At 33.0% G+C, this 18998-nt stretch overlaps 1 protein-coding gene across 4 annotated transcripts in view; it reads right to left on the reverse strand.

Annotated features, from left to right (window-relative positions):
- LOC129808058 (inactive dipeptidyl peptidase 10) overlaps positions 1–18998 on the reverse strand; it is a 273322-nt gene that overhangs the window by 136033 nt on the left and 118291 nt on the right. Inside the window, exon 1 of one of the 4 annotated variants that reach the window (XM_055857741.1) lies at positions 6509–7249. The exons of the other annotated variants lie outside the window; for them this stretch is intronic. Coding sequence (XP_055713716.1) covers positions 6509–6571 — 63 coding nt within the window. The 5' untranslated portion in view covers positions 6572–7249. Of the gene's footprint in view, positions 1–6508; positions 7250–18998 lie in introns of those variants that run through there. 4 annotated transcript variants of the gene reach the window in all.

Here is an 18998-nt window from a genome sequence, read left to right on the forward strand (position 1 = left end):
CATGATGCCAAGAAAATAAAAATAATAAATATTTATTTAGCTTAAAAATGCATTTTAAATTGAACTTTTTCTTAAGTGTCTTATTTTCCAAAGTTTACCCTATATCGAGTTTTAAAAACTGAAACGTTTTTCAATTTAAAAAAAAAAAAACATAAACTTTTAAATACAGAAAATTTGGAAAATTTTGAGGCGAAATTGAAATTTTTGAACCATTTAGCCTTTAGCTTAGAATTCGAAAGCTTTAATTTTGATGCTGAATATTTGAATTAAATTTTTAAACATCCTTTTCCCCAGAATTGAATAAGAAATTCGATTTCAGTAGACCATTTCATTGTTCTTTAAGTAAAAGTGTTAGATTTTTCACGAGGATAAAATGCAAAATAGATTGTTACTTTTTTTTAAGCTCGCGAGATGTTAGTAAATTTCAAATACATGGCCTAGAGCCACAAAAGTAGGTAACAACATTTTGCATATTTTACTGAACAGCGGAAAAGTGAGAATCATACTTTTAACTCAATATTCCTAAAATTAGAAAGTCTATCGAGCAAAAGTCTGAATTCTGAATACTATTTCCGTGTCAGGATAATAAAATAGAATCCTCAGTATTAATTGCATTTCTCCATTTATCAGGAATTCACGTAATGGAGGGACCTTTGTGACCTGGTCCAAGTTCTTCCATTATTATTCATGAAAATTGACCGCAAACTTTTTCCTGGTGGCAGAGATTTTGCATGGCAAAAAGACAAGCATGAGTTGAAAATTTATCAGCAATGAATGAGAAAATGTCCCCTGAATGGGAGTTTTGTTGACATTTGCGTCACATACGATGCATCAGTCTTCGTACAGATCCATGGCTAAAATGTGATTGTAAGGGATGAAAAAAAATGACATGGCCAGCGGAGAAAAGTGAAATAATGGGAAAATTTGCTCTTTCCTCCCATGTCATCAGTTTCTCGTGCCACTCATATACTTGATGATGCCATTTTTCAGACACGCACCCTTGGGGATAAATCAAAAACTCGCCAAATCAACAGTTTGTACATTAAGCTCAAGAAGTCAAAGTTTTGGGGCTATATATAAGAATGTTTTGCAATAGATCTTACAGTAAGTTCTAATTATGGATAGTGCCAATGAGACACGCAATCATAAATATCACCATTTTTTTATTACATTAATATAATCTAATTTACCTTCCACTAGCTAATTTGAATATTACACGAGAAGATTGCTATTACTTGCTGCGTGAAATACTCGACATTGCAGCTTATAACAGCCATTTCACATGAAAAGGGCGGCTTGGATGTACGATTGCGATGAAAAGTTCTCAACACGAACTAACAGATAATTGGGAAGAAAGTGCTTGAGTGTTTCTCATTTAGAAAGTGAAGAGAAGTTGTTGCAGAAGTTATTAGCGAAGGGAGAATATGTTGAGATGTCTCAACAATGGAGACGCCTGGTCGCCACGGAGGACACATGATATTAATTTCTCAGAAGGGTTAGTCAGTTTAAATGCTCTTCCATTGAATGTCTTCTTCTTATGTACATAACATTCACTCTTCTGGCATTTGTAATGTGTTCTGAAAACTGCATAAAACATTCACTTCAATGGGAAAAACTGTAATTAAACTACTCAATCAATTTGAACTTTTTCTCCATCCTTAATGACAATGTAATGTACATACATTAAACATTGAGATCGATTAGACTTTACCTCCAAGTTTCTAAATTTCCATATGTTTGCGCAATTTTGAAAATCTAAAGGATTTACAAAAAATGGTGCAGCAAAATCGTCAAATGTTTAAATTTACGAGTATGAAAACTCAGTGAATTTTCATCTGCCATTGTATTTGAATGTACACAGAGTAAAATTGTTTAATAAATCATCAAAAACTCGACACAAAATCGAAGTTCAATTAACGATATATCACAAATATATTACTCATTGGAAACATTAGAACCGTGCGGGAAATTTTAAATTCTAATAATAATTATAGGTTGGTCAACGTATTATTATAATATAACATCGAGAAACTAATACTATAGGGGAAAGTGCCCATGCTTTACACTGTCCCAAGCTTTACAATGACTAAATTTTTTCTATGTTTCTGAATAAATGCGGCTCTGCGATATATTTTAAACACTAGACACTTTCCTCTAGTTTTTAAAATATAGCTAAGATGAGTCACATTTATTGAAAAACATACGAAAAATTTAGTTACTGTAAAGCTCGGAACCGTTTAAAGCATGGGCACTTTCCCCTATATTCAGGTAACTTCCGTCAGGAGAAGTGGGGAACCTTTGAAAGGGATACCTGCGAAATTGGACCTTTTTCTCCTATTTTTAAAAGGAATTGAGGCTTATCATAGCTTATTGAGCTTGACAATTTATTTATGGATCTGAATAATATCAAGGTAGGGGTGACTGGGGCACATGTAAACATTTTCGATAGATGCGAATTTGAGGTGATTTTCCAAGCACACACTGATTTTTTGGAAAATATTTCTTATGGCCTCTACACATTGGGAGAAATTTTTGTCAAAAATTGCTTTTTTGAAGGAAATTCCCTGCAGCGTTGTAGGGGGAAACGTCAAATTTCTGTCAAAAACGCAATTTTTGACGAAAATTGCTTCCAATGTGTAGACACCTTTAGCTCATGTTTTACCCTTGGGTATAGGCAATACATCGAAGTTAATGCGGATGCTGGAAAACAATTGAGTTTTCCATAAAAATAGAATTTGTGTCACTGTATTTTTCTCTCTTCACAAAATATCTGGGGTAGAAGTAAACACTTTCTGGGGTAGAAATAAACACCCTTTTTCCACCCTTGAAATTAACTTTGCACCACTTTCAATTATTTTAATTACTTAAGAGATATATAAAGACTATATATTTTCAAAAAATCACTACACTTTTTACAAAGGAATATTAAAATAGCTAAAAAAACTAAAAGCATGCAAATCAAAGACATTTTTCAATGGCTTTTCCCCATATTTTGACATCATGTGACTTCTTATTCGTCGAAGAAAAACTTTCTTGTCTCATCAAATACAGCACCTTAAGAATAGTGCCAAAATTTTTTTTTCCTTGTTGAAACACCCTAATATCTATACTATTCAGTCTCTCGCTGATCGTCAAGGAATTCGTTTGGGGTTGCGCAGGGGTTATTCCCTAAATGGTTCTCCCGCGAGTTCTATAAAATACACGTTTGTAGCTCAATCGCGATTTAATTAATAATCCTCCGGACTAATTAGGCTTTCTTTATATTATATCTGAAAGCTAATTTATTCTCACAAATATATAGGGGAGACCGGGGAGGTTTGGGACAGGGGTAGCGTGGGACAATGTGGTTTTTTCATTAATTTTTGAAATAAATGGGATTTAACCACTATTCATTCGTAAACAAATTAAGATGTATCTTGATTAAAAGAATGAATATCCTCAGTTTTATTGTTTTAATTCTATAAACACTTTCTTAAAAATTGGTAAAAATTGTATTTTTTGATTTCTCAGTTTTACTCTTTGTATTTTATATCAGCGATATATAATCAAAACTTTTTCATCTCATTAGCTAGCAGTATAATCTGAGAACGTGTTTTTAAAAAGTTTCAAAGATTATTCGCTTATTATTATTACTTAAAGGTTCTAAATACCAGATGTTTGGGACACCTGAAAGGGGATGAATGGGACGTTGATTTTCGACAAGATTGTAGGTGGCGTGCAATTTTTTATTGTCAAAATGGAGAGTAATACCCGGTTTCTACTGAAAATCTCCCTCTTGTGAAAACTTTACCAGTTGAGCAGTTGTTTACAGGGACAATTAAACCATCAATGTCTTGGAAATCAATAATTTAGTCTCCAGAGGAAATTCGACCTTTGCTCAATCCCGTTAAAAACTATTTTCTCGAAAATTTCCCGAGCAATATCCTCTACAATTCTCACAAGTTCTCCAGAAAGGGCAAGACGAGAGCTTTTTCAGAGAAATAAGGAAAAAGCAGGTACCATGCAGTTGTCGGAAAATGCAACAGAAATTCTCCAATGAGTTCAAAACTAAAAGTTGTAAGAAAATCTACTCGCGTGAGGAATTTGATGATCATGATTGCAATAGTTAGAATTAAAAAAAAGAAAAGAAAGGTAGATGGAAAATAAGAAGAAAATACTTTAAATAATTGATTGACAATAAATGACTCTACTGTACAAATTAAATTAATATTATTTCTAAGTATGAAAAAAAAGATTAAAAATTTTTATTTCTATTAGAAATATTTTTTATCTGGTTCTGAAAATTAATTAACGTGCTCCAATAATGCAAATTATGCGAGAAAAAAAGCGTCCCAAACATCAACTTTTGCGTCCCATACTGCCCCACATCGGGGAGATTTGGGACAAAGCGTCAAGTTAAATGTTTTATCTTCTCCAAGAAAACTCAGTTGTTTTCCAAGTTCTATCGAATACTTTCTATAAAGTCAATACCTATAAGTATCCTATAGACTGTATAAAATTGTAATACACTATCGTGGTTTTTTGGAATACTGTCTCAAAGTCAAAACATGAAAAGTGTCCCAATCCTCCCCGGTCTCCCCTAGGTTTTTTAAATCTTAGCTTCGAATCGCTCTCCTGTTATTATTATTAATTGTATCGGGATATATTTAGTTACAATTCAATCATGTTGCAATGTCGTATTTTCCCATGTTGAAAGAATCTGCAAAGTCCATTTTAGACCGCCCAGGAGCGCCTTCCCCGCTGTGTGGATGCTTCTTCCATGCTCCTGGAATTGTTCGGCGAAGGCGGTGATTACATGTGAAAATTGCCTAAATCAGACATTCAGATCTTTGCACCAGGCGGGACTTGAACTCACAACCCTGTGAGTCAAGCCGGGGATCTATCCGCCCAAGAGCCAACTCTCTTGCATATTGTGCCACTCAGATCCTCTGTAAAATTGACCATTTGCGAGTTGTTCGAGTCTTACTCTGAGCCATCGGAATGGTTAGAGATAGAGGCTTGAAAGCTTCCGAGTACCCCCCATAAGTGGATCCATTAATGTACCCATTGTTTTCCTCCACCAAAACCATTTTTTTTTTGGGATTTCATGAAGAATATATTTCTCAACCGAGTGTTTGAGATCGTGGGAAAGTTTTAAAAATTCTGATAAGACTAAGTTCCACTTGGTTGTGACTTGTGAATCGGTAATGAACTGGTAACTTTTGTTCAATAATCAATTGTATTGTTCTATTTTGGGCGATGTTTTGAATGATTTTAAAAATTGGGTCGAATCGTTTGTAAACTCGCAAATAATAAATGATACAAATCTACTTTTAAGATTAGTATTATGCCTCAACGCACAATAACTTTTATTTAGTAAACAAGTTTTTGACATTTCAATGAGAGTGAGTGAGATAGATCTAGTCATTTCGCTCATTCTCATGGGAAATTTTGAAAATATGTTTACAAGCAAAAGTTATTGTGTGTTGGACATTATGCCCAGCGCACAATAACTTTTGTTTGTAAACATGTTTTCAAAATTTTCTATAGGAATAAGGGAGATAGCTAGATCTAGATCTCACCTCTCATTGAAATGTCAAAAACATGTTTACTAAACAAAAGTTATTGTGCGTTGGGCATTATGACCAACGCACAATAACTTTTGTTTGTAAGCATGTTTTCAAAATTTTCTATAGGAATAAGGGAGATAGCTAGATCTAGATCTCACCTCTCATTGAAATGTCAAAAACATGTTTACTAAACAAAAGTTATTGTGCGTTGGGCATTATGACCAACGCATAATAGTTTTAATTTGTAAACATGTTTTCAAAATTTCCTATGAAAGAGAGCGAGATGACTAGATATTTATTTCATTCACTCTCATTGAATTGTCAAAAACATATTTACAAAACAAAATTTATTGTGCGTTGTACATTAGAGTCATGAGCAGCGCACAATAACTTTTGTTTGTAAACATGTTCTCAAAATTTCCCATGGAAATGAGCGAGATGACTAGATTTAGATCTCACTCACTCTCATTGAAAAGTCAAAAACATATTTACTAAACAAAAGTTATTGTGCGTTGGGTATCACACGAGTTCAAGTATTTCACAAAACATGGGACGCTTTGTTTATATTATGAATTTGTAAAAACTATTTTTTGTGTATAAAAGTGAATTATGCAACTTTTTACAACAGTATTTGCGATAAAAAAGCTAACTGGGGATTATCGTTCTAATAATTTTTTTTAACTTTATAGATATTCCTGAATTTTATGCATTGTGGTAAAACATAAACTCAATAACATGTGATTTATATATTTAATGCAAATATCAATAAATTGCTAATTTATAATGTATAGAGAATAATTATGCAAAATCAAGATAAGCCAATGTCAGCAATGAAATTAATATCTAAATAATTTTGTTGAACCTTGTTTATTTGGTAATAACAAATTTAATTCAATATTTTGACCCTCCTGCGCTTTTTCAACCCACTATTAGTTAAATAACATATATCGGGATTTTACCTCAATCTGCGAATCCTTTTTGCCAAGGGATCCACTGTGTCCTCCACTTTGCACAGTATTCATTTTGCGGTTTGTGGATACATTGACATTCAATGGAATAAAGTACTTTGGAAAATTTCTATGTACTTTCCACTTATCCAGTGTTAACTCTTAACTTACTGCACACTTCAAGCACTATATGGCACGGATTTCAAATGTTTGTCCAGTCAAGAAGATATTGAGATAAGAGAAGAAAGGGAATTTTGAGGCAGGGTGGACAAGTTCAAGAGGTGGTGGAAGTACGGGGTAAGAGACAATTAGAAGGAAGATAGCCAAGGGTATGTTAATTTTGCAATTTTAGGGTTCACTTCTTACACTGGAGGAAGCCCACAACTAGAATTTTGTTGAATTATAAGAGCAATTTATTGCGCATTTGCAAAGTAACTGGTAATTTTCTTTCTTCAGTTTTATGCCTCTGCTTTGTAGGGAGCTTGTAATTAAGAAATTTTCCACCACACAAATTTTCAATTTCACTGAAATCTGAGACTTTGTCTATTCACGCAACAATATCACCACTAATTTTGCTAATTAACTTTGAGGGCAATTGCGAGAATTCGTTGGAGGAATACTTCACGTGGAATCCCATTTATAATGAGAAATTCACACATTTTCGCGCCTGTTTAGGATATTTGTTTGAATTAAACCCGTATTTAAGACATAATTTCGAAACCTCGTTGTCTGAGGTCTGTCCCTGTCGGCAGATACAATCAAACTGCTCGACTTTGGACAAAATTCACTGGCATCTCCCAAAAGCTGCGAAAAGCTTTGCGCCGTGAGCTTTCTCTCAATGCGTTCTTCCATGCGGCATTTCCCAAATTCTCTCACTCTCTCTCCTTTGAGTTTTCTTCAGCATAAAGGTGATACCATGCTCTTATATAAAGTGGATTATATACATATGATCCACCCTCGTGTTTAAATTAATATGCTTTTTTCTGCAGATCCCTGCCAAAACTCATCTCCAATTGTTCCTCTTTTTAAGCCTCCAAGTGTGAAAATTAATTTAGAAGTTTCAATAATTCTGTAACCCATCATCATCAGGCTCTATGCCAAGGCAGAAATTTTTCTCAATTTTTTTCACCATTTAGGGTTGTGCCCTGTTTTTCCTGAACAACGCAAAACCCACCAGATGGAAGGATTTTTATGTTGGTTTGGGAGAAAAATCCATGAATTGATTTCACTCATTAGCTTTCACTTTTTGCACTTATTCTTCCTACCACGAAACTCAGTTCGTAATGAACGGGGAGCTTTTGAGACTAAAAGTTGATAAATGTATTGGAAAGTCTCAATACTTTTTTTTATCGAGCTCTATCAGTGAGTTTTAAATGTAATAAATGAAGTGGTATTTTCCAAGATATTAAGCGTGAATTAATATGCTGATGGAATAGTACAATTTGATTTTTTCTGGCTAGCACAAAGCTGTTTTCACTTCTAATAAATGATAAAATTATACAGCGCGATATTTCAGCTTAACTCAATGAGAATAAATAATATAATTTGCCAGAAGTTATTTCCTATAAATATTAATAATTTGATGGACTTTATATACAGATCATACAGCAACTGTTGTATTTCTAATCAATTCAGTGCCTTGCAGTAAGTAAACTCTCATAAAATGTTCAGAAACGAAGAGACTTCTTGGTGAGTGCATACTATCCTTTAGCTATGTTGATATTAAAACTCCGGTCAATCACAAATTTTAGTGGCACATTAATATTTTATTGACCAACTGGAAAAACACAGATGTAGCAGAGCTTGATACAAAATCCAACACATTTTCTCGTTCAAACCTCGTATTTACAGTTTACAATTAAACTTTGAAGCAATAAGTTTTCTTTTTATTAATTTTTTAAAAGGATTGCACATAAAGTCTTCACTGAAAACATATACCAAACCAAAATTCAAGGTGTTTTAGAACCTAAACTTAGTTTCAATCCCTCATGAATATTATCTTATAATAATCTTGACAGACTTATGCCCAAGACATATGTCTAGGGCATAAGTCTGTCAAGAGTATACTTACGACTTAAGCCGAGACACGACGTAATCACTGACTGAGACAAAAACGGGGGTGCGATTAACTTGTTTTCCTCATATCTTTAACACTTTTTAGGTATAAAAATATATCAACATTTTTTAATGATAATTTTACAACTTTTTAAGGGTAAAATTGACATGAAAAAGGGTAACTTTAAGCCCTAATACACCTAAAAAGCATAATATTTACACCGATTTCGAATCAATAATGCAGAATAATCATTTCCGGTTCATGCTATACTTTTAAAGTATAGCATATAAATCTCGATTGCAAAGCACCTTTTTTTATTTTTACTGACCATTGTTAATAAAAATAAATACCTAATCTATTGCAATCTTCTATTTTGTACTGAATTTATGTCGAATCACTACTTACGGCATCTTTTTCTGATTTTACCCATTTGACCAACAATATTCTCAGTGGTTTTGTTCTTTTATTTGCCAAAAAAATCAATGATATCACTCAAAGAAGTATCAATTCAAAGTATCAATTCATTGATATTATTAAAAGAAGTTCCAGTGAAGCAAAGCTTTTTTTTGGTGAATAGGTAAAATGTAGTTCAGGTCATAATATTTGAAAGTATAGATAGAACATACACTAAAAGAAAAGAAAAGGGAAAGAGAATTCGTAAACTGTTCGTAAATTTCATGGAAATAAAAATAATAAATAAAAAAATACAAAAAAAAATCATTTTGATTATTTATTGTACTGAAAGTGTCAATTATAACGAGAGATAGAGGAAACTAGGGCACCACCGAACATGGGGTAGCACCGAACGCTGATTTTTATTTCTAAAGTACTTGGACTATGATGGGCACTTCTTCAGTAGACGAGCATCCCTATAATAACTCTGAATTCATACAGGCACGCCCCTGGCAAGTTGCCTGAAATTTGAAGCCACTTTCTCATACTTCGATTTAAATTTATATGGGAATTTTTTTGCACTCGCGACCGTTACACTAAATAACAAAAAAGTGAGAAGTTTTTCCGTATTATAAGATACTTTTCCGTACGGAGGGATAAATATACTAAATTTTTCTTTAAATATTTTTTTTTCTCGGAGCACTGTGAGCTGAGTCCGAGATCAATTTAGAAATTAGCTTTAAATAGCTCCATATATAAAATAATTAACTTGCCACATGCTTGCATACAGGTCTCGTTCTCTAAAGTCTAATATCTAATTATAAAATTGCAGTGTTCGGTGCTACCCCGTGTTTGGTGGTGCCCCAGTTTCCCTTACTCAATTTCACCAGGACAGGGATGGAAATAATTTCTGTCTTCACTCTGAACTCTGAATGTCATTAGAGACCTCTCATTACCTAGGTGAAATAATAATGTTGGAACGTTCTATAGAGGACCTAGGCCTTCTCACACGCGAGATTCTTATACATTCATTATTATTTTTTATACAGGGATGAAGGTGTCTGTCCGGTGCCCTGTGGAATCACGTGCCATGAAGTTTTCTGATTACTTAAAAGCAATTTAAATCCGGGACACTTGCATTGTAGAGCAAGAACTCTACCACTTGACTCATTAAGTGCCCAATTACCTAAATAAGGGCTATAGTTATGAAAAATGTTTGCAGCTGAAGTAGTCGAGGGTCCATCAAGCCTAATAAAAAGTGAAGTAATTTTCACTTTTATTTGTAAAAATTTTGCAGATATTGCACTGCGATTTAAACAAATTTCCTCGTAGTTCTTGTATTATTTCGGAGAACATTATGAAATACGTATTTTTAGATAGTTTTTAATGCACGATTTTAAAATATATCAGACTGATAAGTCAATTCTCTTTAGGAAAAAACTTCCCAATAGTCTTCAGTACCTCTATGCAAAAACGTATGGAAAAATTAAATGTCGAGAGGCCCCTGGAAGTAGTACAAATCCAGATAAAAAGAGGTCCTCAACCGGATCCTAGATACAGGATCGAATTTTAATGTCTCTGCTCTGGTTCGAACTTGACACTGACATGAGTAGTATATCAGATTATACTACTTTTTATCATTCTTTCTATAATATTGTATGCTATCTTCTTTAACCCTTTAAGGACGATTGGAACACCGGTGTCCCATAACGAAAATAATTTTTCCTGACTACCTAAAGTTATTTTTTCCTTATGTTTGTACGTAATTGCAAAGCAGAAGGTTGAACGAATCTAGGATATTTTTTGCAAGTCTCCAGCTATTTGCTGTCTGTATACTAAATATTTAAACTTAAAAATGGCGATTTTTTAAATTCTCATATTGAAAAATTATTTTAATTATTTTTTATACTTCCAATTTTTTTTAAGCAAAACCCTTTGGGGAATAAAAACTACATTACTCATACGTAATATTTTTCATTAGACTGAAAATTATTATTCATTGTTATTGTCAGAAAAGTAACATAAAGTTTTGGGTTATTTTTGTCCCTATCGCACGTAGAGGTAAAAAATGTACCGAATCAGACTCTGTTGAACTTTCCAAAGTTAGATATGAAACGTTTCACAAATTTGGTTTATCAGTTTAATTTTTATTGTTGATTTTCGGTCCGTAAAAAGTGTCTCGTCGTTAAAGGGTTAAATAATTTAAAGATATTATTTTGAATTAAGAACGTAGGAGTATTATAATCTGTAAGAGAGGGAAACTTGCACATCAAAAAACTTTATTCCCATTAATTTCATATCTGTAACCATTAGACAGTTCACTACAGATCAGATTCTCAGACGAGTGTTGAAAATACAAGAAATTATTTCTTTTAATCGATGTATTAAATTATACTAAAGAAATTTAAATTGCAAGAGGGAAAAAGTCTATATTAGATATTTATATACAAAAATCAACAGTTAATTCCTTTTTCTTCGGAGAGCGAGCAATAAGATGTTGAGTGTAAGCTTTTATCCTCTCAATAATTCAAGGGTCAGTATATCGTGAAAAGAAAAGCTCAAGACCATCAATCTCTGCTTGGGACACTTACTATACTTCTACGTTCGTATACAAGAACATAACTTAAGGGAGTTCAAGTCTACTTTGGATATAGAGAACATAATCCTATATTATACAATTAAATTTAAATATTAACATTGGTCTAACAGTATTCTATAGTTCAAGTTTTAGAATTCTTTACATTTTACTGAAAATTTTTCATCTACCCTAACTGCAAGTTCAGCACAGAAAAAAAGCATGATAGAATGGAAGTTTATATTGTCTAGAACATGGCAGATAAGTATATAAAAGCTTCCTGACTCATTCTAGAAGATCTTTTTTCATTCTGAACACTTTAAGCATAGTTTTTTTTTCATTTTTTCTTCTTCTGTAAAACAAGAACTGAACAGCTTGTGCTGAATATGAAATTCCATGATATTTATCTGTGACAATTTAATAGTTTTTCCTTTTTAGCGCATAAAGCGTAGAATGGAAAATTTTATAACTATTTAAGTCATCTATCTTTTCACTTTGAAATCCAGTTGGAAATAATATAAGAAAATTAGCAAATGTCTCGTATCATCTCCTCTTACAAAATGGAAAGCGCATTAGCAAAAATAGAAAATAGCAAAATTCTTTGTAGGATTTATACTTTTTGAAGTACATTTCCCTCGTGCAAAGCCAGTAGCTGCAGAGGAAAGATTCTAAATTAGTGGAGTATGGAAATGCTATTTTTTTTTTGGCTTTTTGGCTTGCTCAACCCCTCCCATAACACAATTTTATAACCTGTAGATAGTGAATGTGAAAAATGTATGAGATTTTAATGATGTTTTCCACTTGAGTTTTGCCATTTCCCTCTCTCTCACTCTCTTTGGTTGTTTTGCTCACGATGTACAAAAATTCTGCAATTTTTCCCTGGTACGGAAATGGAATTTTCCAGAAGAAAAAATACAGATTGAGACTCTTTATTTTGTACATTTTGATGAATTTAGACGTATAGCAATGTAGCAACATCAGTTATATCTTATCCATTAAAGTTACTGCCTTGAAGTTGTTCTGGATACAATTTTCAATTGAATTGAGAAATGGAGGAAATATATCAAGAATCCGGAAAGTCCAGCAATATTGTTACATCCGTCCCTTTTATGCCTCTTTCATCACAGTTATAGCATACAGTATAAATACAAAAGCAAAAAAAAGCTCAGGGCATAAAGTTTCCAAAAGCAATGAACTTACAACATTATTTACAAAAGAACTGGAACAGTGGGTAATCTTTTAAAGGAAACATAAAGAAGCCTTCAGAGCACAGAGATTCTTAAGATGTTCCATGCCATTTCATGCACTTTAACTTACAAGAAAGTGCCCTCAGAAAAAAGGATACACATGAAGGGAAAACATGACCCCAACCCCTTGACTTCATCCTGCAGTAAGTGCTTCAAAATTAAGAACCAGAAATATTTTAAGGTCATGGGAAGGAATATTTAGAAAGAGCATTCCATCTTATTATTTTTCACTGAAGAAACATGGCTCTTGACATTTTCCCCGAGAAACCGAGACAATTTTTGTGAAAATTCGATTTGCAAATGCAAATTGTCAAGAACATATGGAAATTCTGAAGCATTTGGGAAATGTGAAGGAGTATGTTTCATCCCATGATTTGACGTGAAATCAATAGAATATCCCTGAAAATATTTTGTGTTGCAAACAAATGGAATAAATATAACATTTTCTCTCTTGCATTGTACATAAATGTCCAATATGTTTCTGTATCATTTCCTTGAAGGATTGATTGCGTCTTCTATTTTTTTCTCATTTTGCTGTAAGAAAAGACAAGACAGAATATACGACGGATATCTTTGGGAAAGAGCTTTCCAATGCCATTCGATTAAGCTCTAGAAATTGGACATCATAAAGAAAAAGATGACATATAAATAAAAAAAAGTAAGTACACAGCAACAGTCTTCTATATACAAATCCATATATTCATGAACATTTTCTGTCAGATAAAGATAGAGTTAAAAATTGGTGGAAAAATGTCAGGGCTTTAATGATAGTTTGAACTCGTGACATTAGATAGAATACCTCAAAAGTACTTTCGCATTATTCACTGTATACCGCTTCACAACCGATTTTAACCTATACATAAATTACTAAAAATCATACAAAATAGTTACGAGTAATTGAATTGATTTTCTGCGAAAGAATACTTATCAGTTAACAATCATATCATTTCCGGTTTATAACTGATTGACACTAGTTCAGAATTTTCAAGGCCTTTAAAACGAGCCCAAAAATAATCCCATTCATTGTAAAACACAAACCGACGCGACGTACAGTAGACTCTCGCAAATTCGGCTCTTTTAAGATCGGGCTACTTTTTAATTCGGGCAACGGTTACATTTGAAAAAAAGTTTGTTGTCATTTTTAAAAGTTTGATTATGATTTTATCAAATGAATCAAATATGCTCAAATTTGGCATGGTTTGTCTTAGTTTTGATGTGATTTTGCATTATTGAGGGATTTTCATGCAATTTACATTATATATGACTGTGTAAACTCAATAATAAATGAATAAAAAATCGTTGCATTTCAAAAAGTTTGTCGCCCGAATTTCTGTCCAATTCGGGTAACATTTCGGTCCTATATGCCCGAATTTGAGAGAGTCTACTGTAATATAAATTAACGAAGTGGGGAATCCGGAAATCGTCGGGAAAATACAATTCACTCAGGGAAAACTTATCAACTTTTTCCAGAGTTTTCGGTTCGGTCTCCAAGCCTTCATCAGTGGCTGGAGCAAAAAGCAAGGAGCAATTCTTTATTCATCAATTCAGTATATCATTTTTTTTTCTCTTACACTTACTCCTTTCATAGATTCTATGTTCATTATTGCAACTGCAATAATGGACATAGAATAGGAGTAAAAAGCTCAAAAGAAGCTCATTAAGCTCAGAAGTAGATGCGTGAGAAGAGTGAAGAGTTAAATTAGTGAAAAAGATATAAAAAATACAAAAGAAAGAAGTTATTTAATATAAAGAAATTAGATGAAATGTAAGAGATTAAATTTTCATAGGTATCCAGAAGAAAGAGAGGAAAGGGAAGGAATTAGGTGTAGGAAAAGTTGGAGGTCTTAAAGGAGACTGTAAGTGCCTGTAGCCATAGTTTTTTTTAATTTGTTTTATATTAGAAAAATTTATATTTATTCCATCAGAAAAAAATCCTTCAACCTTTATTATACGACTATTATAACCAAGTTAATTTATAATAAAAACTACACCTGAGAATCATACCCCAATTGCCCTCAAACCCCCTGGAATTCTCGAATAAATTAAAAACCCAAAAGCTATCGAAAAGTAACAAAATTTAAATCAAAGACTCTGCCACTGAAAATTAAAAATAAAAATCCCACTTTTCCACGTACAATACCTTTGAATAATATTTCGACCACCTTATTTCTCATAGTTCCTCGTCCTTTCGGAATTCTTCCGAAGTCTTTTTCACATTATCTCGTTTGTCGAAGCGAAATTTTTTTTAAGAATGAAAAAAAAACTGAAAAATTACGGACAATTACAAAAGAAGGGGCCGAAATTGCAGGCTGGTCGAAATTTACTACAGTTGACACAGTTACCCTAACTGAAAAAATACACCGATTTTTTTTATCCAGAGTATCACGGTGTATAAACGTCAAAACCTTTAGAAAAGATAAATGTCACTTCAAAGCCAATTCAAACCTTTTCGAAAATCGACAGAAAGCTAAAGTGTAAGTTTACATATTCACCGTTTTGGCACTGGTTGATGTATCCTTTCGAAATTTATGTACACTATATGTCATAGATGAGCCCGAGCCCTTTGAAATCGAACAAACGTCAAATGAAAATTGTACATCAATGGTAAAAACGTTACCTGGACGGGAATTCTGTAACGCTTTGGCAATGCCATATGACAAATTGGGTTCAAATCTTAGGAGAACTTTTTCGAAAATGCGATTCTGTAGCCGTGACAATGCCATTTCAGCTCACGTGACATTGTCAGTAGTCTCATATTTGAGATTTCTGGCAATTAAAATGACAATGAATGTTGTTAAACAAATCGACCAAGACAGACTGTATTTGCAGAATATCACTAAGTAAAGGCATTTCATTAAAAAATCAATGAATATCATTTTCAAACTCATATGATATGACAAAAAAAAGCTCGATTGGCATTGTCAGGTTTCGAACTCACGCATAACATGGCTACGAAAGTTACAGAATTCCCCTAGTGGACATACTTATTTTCCCGTTTTTTGGTTTCAAACGGTTCTTGCACATCCCTGCTCTATATGTACTTCAATCGTCAGAAAAGACAGCAAAGTTTCGCAAATATTTGCAACAAAAAGTGAATTTTTGTGTAGTTCTATGGAATTTCAGAATAGTAAAATGTTTGAATTCCAATTTCATTGAAATAAATCTCCTTTTCATGCACTTTTTGATTTTGTGCAAGTCATCAGTTTAAATTTTCAACTTTTAATGGGTTTTCAGATTAGTTCTCTCTAATATACGTTCTGATCGGTACATAATAAAAGGAAACAAAAGATAGTTCTTAAATCGGAAAGGTTATTAGGGGAAGACTCCCTATCATCGGACGATTCAAGCTTCAAATAACTTTTTTTTAAATATGTTTTTAATAAATTTATCCCATTATAAAATCACATTTTAATAGCTTGTCCAATGCCTAAAAATTTCTGAAAAAAGCTATGGCTCAAATCCATTACGAACATAGTAAAAAGGAGTTGTCTGAAACTTCGGTCGTCCGAAAGTAGCACGTTTTACCCTACATAAGGGATATACTAATTCTTAATATTGAGAGGGTAATCCATTTTTTTTGGAATTTTCTAGGTTACGGATAAGATAAAGTATAATATCAAAGGTTTGTTTAGGGGATGCCGTAGTGAGCCAATTTTTAATTTTATAAATGCTAGAGATGTAAACTTTAATTGATTTGTACATCTCCTTCCGGCGGCGTGGCTTAAAATTCTCATAAAGTATAGCTTATACCGAAAGCTAAATATTACCTCACAACAATACTTTTGAATAAATATGTACAACTAAATTTTTATCAGTTTACTATTTTTTGAAAATTTATACAAATAAAACTAAAAGAAAAATTTATTTGAAAATCAGTTATGTTGCAGAAATTTACCTTTTTATTGCAGTATTTCCAGTACAAATTCAAAGACTCCTGGTTAAAACACTAATTGAAATTCCTATTCACTTTTTTGTGAGAATTAATATAATTCACAGTTTAACGAAATTTTCTTTCACTCTTTCAGATAGAGGGGAAAATGTTTTATAATTTTTTCCCTTCATTGAAGCTGAGAAGAAAAGCTTCAACAATCTAAAGAATCCCTCCAAGTGAATTTCTTTTCAATTCATATTTCTCATTCTTTGTCCGTCGAGTACCATCACCCTATGGTTGAACTTTGCAAAAAGTAGCTATATAAGAATATTTTCCCAAGAATATTGCAAAATAGAAAGTGGAGTATGAAAATTTGTATATGGAAATGCTCCAGTTCTTGGACAATATCTGCTTTTTACTGAATTATTCTTAAGGGAATACACAGTCCATACGTATTCCTTTTCTTTGAAAGTGCCCTAAATTATTTGAAATAATTGCTACTACATTGAATATACAAGCCTCTTATAGAATGATGTTGAATTATTAAGTAAGAGCAATTCATGATAGCATAATTGTAGAGCATCAAAATGTTTATTCATAGGTCTATATGTAGCCAATTTTCGCATTGTTGCAGTACATTTCCCACGGAATTATTCAATGGAAAATACTGTCCAGGAAATCTGCGAGAACTAACTATCCTAGTAAATGGAAGGGAATTTTGAGTGAATTTCAAATGGGACAAGAGTGTTTCTGATGCATGCGACAAGGCCCAAATGTATCGAAACAAAATACATATTTTAATATATTAATATTGAATAGGCTCAAAATATATCAGAACCAGATTTATGCCCTAATTTTGTGGCAGTCCACTACATTTTTTTTTGTAAAGAAAACTACATAAAGCGGAAAGTGTGTTAGGGAATACTTTTCGAGATGGGAGAAACTGGGGTACCACCAAACACGAGGTAGCACCAAACTCTGTGATTTTTTAATCGGATATTCGACTTCAGAGCAGAGGACAAGACTTATAGAATTTTATAGGCATTATAGGAATGCCTGTCCACTGAATAAATTGGTCGAGATAGTCCAAGTAATTTAAAAATGAAAATTTGTGTTTGGAGCTACCCCGTATTTGGTGGTACCCCAGTTTCCCCTATATTTTAAATACGAAATAAATACGAACTAGTCAAAGTGGACCACTATATCAAACTACATATCCACAATATTCTCATTATAGACATTTGTACGTCTCTCTGAGGAGCTCCTTAATTGCAATAAAATGCCCCAAAATTCATATTCTATTAATTTGTGAACATGAGACAAATTGTTTGGGTCTCACCACCTACAAATTTGAAATCCCAAAACAAGAATATCTCTGTCTGGAGAATATAATATCTGCCCTCAGGAAGATTCCAACTGGCGAATTGGTCTCAATTCACAACCAGACTGAAAACACCCGCAGAACACAATGCCAGAGTTTAACGTTTTGTGAATTGTTCAAAAGTTCTCATGAATTTATTGCAGAGAATATACAACTAATTTACCAGAAAATATATAAATGTGTGAAATTCTATGTAATGCGTTAGAATTCTCCTGGAATTTGAGGGTATTATGGAGTATTGTTGCAATAATTGGATTTTACTGCTTGAAACACTTGCACATTGTGCTTTTGATGGGCACATTGCAGAATAATTGCGTTTTCTAGACCACTGGATATATATATATATATAGATATGGTTTATAGCTGTGGTCTAACATTACGAGATGGCAAAGCGACCCACCTTTGCGGAATGCTCGAAGTCACGAGATAGAGTTTTTCTCGAGATAGAAATAACGGTGTATTTTGATTTACTACTGATTAAATAGATTCACAAATCAGAAAAAAAAATTCTGAAATAGAAAATTAGTTAAGTAGGGGAAAGTGCCTATGCTTTGCACGGTCCCAAGCTTCATAATGACTAAATTTTCCCTATGTTTTCCAATAAATGTGACTTATCGCACCCATATTTTAAAAATTAGAGGAAAGTGTCCTGTTTTAAAATATATTGCAGAGTCACGTTTATTTACATAGGAAAAAATTAGGAAGGCTTTCAGGCTTCGCGCACACTCTGGCTTCAAACACTTAATATTTTATGTGTTTACTTCATGAACACGGGAATGAAGTGTTCAAAGTTTAAAGCTAAAGAATGTGCGAAGCGTGGAAACCTTCCTCTATTCGAGAAAAATAAATCAATTACTAGTAGGTACTTAACCCTTTCGCGTCCATAGGGTCATATATGACCCGGGGAAAAAAGTTTCTTTTTGGCTATTTACATTAATTGAAATCTAACTGGAGTCTTGAGAAAATGAGCCAAGAATCT

The sequence above is a fragment of the Phlebotomus papatasi genome, chromosome 3, assembly GCF_024763615.1.
Source record: "Phlebotomus papatasi isolate M1 chromosome 3, Ppap_2.1, whole genome shotgun sequence".
In the NCBI taxonomy this organism is placed as follows: Eukaryota; Metazoa; Arthropoda; class Insecta; order Diptera; family Psychodidae; genus Phlebotomus; species Phlebotomus papatasi.